The 2,283-nt window shown below is 47.2% G+C and overlaps 1 protein-coding gene across 1 annotated transcript in view; it reads right to left on the reverse strand.

The window, feature by feature from the left end:
• The window catches only part of LOC106817280 (M-phase phosphoprotein 8-like), a 15,328-nt gene that overhangs the window by 5,473 nt on the left and 7,572 nt on the right, over positions 1–2,283 (reverse strand). The window contains exons 10-11 of the mRNA XM_014821937.1: positions 1,872–1,958; positions 612–766 (exon numbers count right to left, since the gene is read on the reverse strand). Of these exons, the coding sequence (XP_014677423.1) occupies positions 612–766; positions 1,872–1,958 (242 nt within the window). The remainder of the gene's footprint in view (positions 1–611; positions 767–1,871; positions 1,959–2,283) is intronic.

Raw genomic sequence — 2,283 nt, forward strand, 5'->3', positions numbered from 1 at the left:
ACGATTACGATGATAATTAACGATTACGATGATAATTAATGTTGTGAATATCGTGACCCTGAATCAATTACAGTTCCGCTTGACCCTGCACGGCAGCTGCAGTGGCCGTACATGTTACAGTATGCTGTATCACGCTACACATTATTGTTACAGTATGCTGCACCGTGCTACAGTATACTGCATCATGCTACAGCATGCTGTATCATGTTACAGTATGTTATATCACGCTACACATTGTTACAGTATGCTGCATCATGCTACAGCAAGGGGTGATGCTACACATTATTGTTACAGTATGCTGCACCATGTTAATTACAGTATGGTGCATCATGCTATAGTGTGTTATATAATAATATCACGTTACAGTATGCTGCACCATGTTACAGTATGCTGCATCATGCTATAGCGTGTTATATCACGTTACAGTATGCTGCACCATGTTACAGTATGCTGCATCATGCTATAGCGTGTTATATCACGTTACAGTATGCTGCACCATGTTACAGTATGCTGCATCATGCTATAGCGTGTTATATCACGTTACAGTATGCTGCACCATGTTACAGTATGCTGCATCATGCTATAGCGTGTGATATCGTGCTACTCCTCACCGTTCCCTGTGTCCCTCCACCAGGGACGCGCAGCCGTGGTGTCCGTACATGCACGCGAGCTGCAGCGCCGAGTGACCGGTCGTGGAAGTCTCTCCGAAGTCCGCGCCGTGGTCCGCTAGCAGCCTCACCACGTGACGGTGTCCCTTCCTACACGCCTGTGTGTGCGCGAGGGTGAAAGAGGGAGAGACGTGATCATCAGTAAATGAATGATATACACGCGCCGTGGTCGACCCTTCACCACGTGACGGTGTCCCTTCCTACACGCCTGTGTGTGCGAGGGTGAAAGATGGAGAGACGCGATCACATCAGTAAGTGAATGATATACATGCGCCGCGGTCGCCCCTTCACCCTGTGACGGTGTCCCTTCCTACACGCCTGTGTGTGCGAGGGTGAAAGATGGAGAGACGCGATCAGTAAATGTGTAACCACGGTAACGTCTAACCACGGTAACAATTCATATACATTAAATAAAGGGCAGGAAGCGGCAGTTTTGCTGCCTACAGGGGGCACATTGCTGCCTGTTCTCAACATTGGAATAAAAATACTTGCTGCTAAGAAATTGCTAATAAACCACAGTAAGGATTCTGCCTGGCTGAGAGTAAATTTGCTTCCTGCTTTTTTCTCTGGAGGTAAATACTTGCTGCCAGGCTAAAAAGAGTAAGGTTGTACTCCTTGTTATATCTCAATCTCCGCGTCACATGCAGTAAAAAAAATACACGGGGACTCGGGCGATTTAGCCCCCGAAATGCCAAAAAGAGCCCCGCAAATGCCAAAAAGAGCCCCCGGAAATTTGCATAGAGTTCAATGCAAACCAAATTTTAGAGTGCTATTTTCATGCACGCGAGCTTGAAAAGTAGCCCCTGAAAAATAAATTTTAATTTTTTCCCTGGTCACATGTATATATCTATTTACTCTTACTGCATCCACCAGTCAGTCGTACCTTCAGTAAGTTTGTGCGTTCATGGTGATATCTCTACCGCCACATCACACATATATCTATCTACTGTTAGTACTGCAGCTGAGAGGGTCTATGTCCCCCAGGGTACTGCCGGAACGTACCCTGGTACTATCTAATATGCCGTACCGTACCTCGCCTACTCCACTAACGAGTCTAGGGAGTCGCCTACGCCTACTCCCTAACCCTAACCCTAACCACATCAAATAGTTACCAGGGTACGTTGCAGCAGTACCCTGGGGGACATAGACCCTATGAGTCAGTCGTACCTTCAGCAAGCTTGTGCACTCGTGTCTCTATCTTACCTTCAGTAGGGCCGTCTCGCCGTTGAGGGACTTGGTGTTGGCGTGGGCTCCAGCAGTCAGTAGCACGGCTGCCACAGCAACGTGGCCCTACATCAGAGAGAGAGAGAGAGAGGGAGGGAGAGGGTTAAAGCAATTACGTCACCGTAAAAATAGTAACAGTAAAAAAAATTATGTCAGTTTTTTTCACAAAATGTAAGTGATTCTGTTCACTTTGATGGTTAAATTGCTGCATTATGCTTCCTATTTTGCTATCAGAGAGAGAGAGAGAGAGAGAGGTAGGTAGCGACCTACAGAGAGAGAGAGAGAGAGAGAGGAAGGAAGAGAGGAACGGTAACGTAACGAACGACGTACACGTACGACGTACGACGTCGTAGACGACGTACGAACCGAACGGACCACCGAACGGAAGGGT

This window comes from Priapulus caudatus, unplaced genomic scaffold (assembly GCF_000485595.1).
Source record: "Priapulus caudatus unplaced genomic scaffold, Priapulus_caudatus-5.0.1 Scaffold1660, whole genome shotgun sequence".
NCBI classification, from domain to species: domain Eukaryota; kingdom Metazoa; phylum Priapulida; class Priapulimorpha; order Priapulimorphida; family Priapulidae; genus Priapulus; species Priapulus caudatus.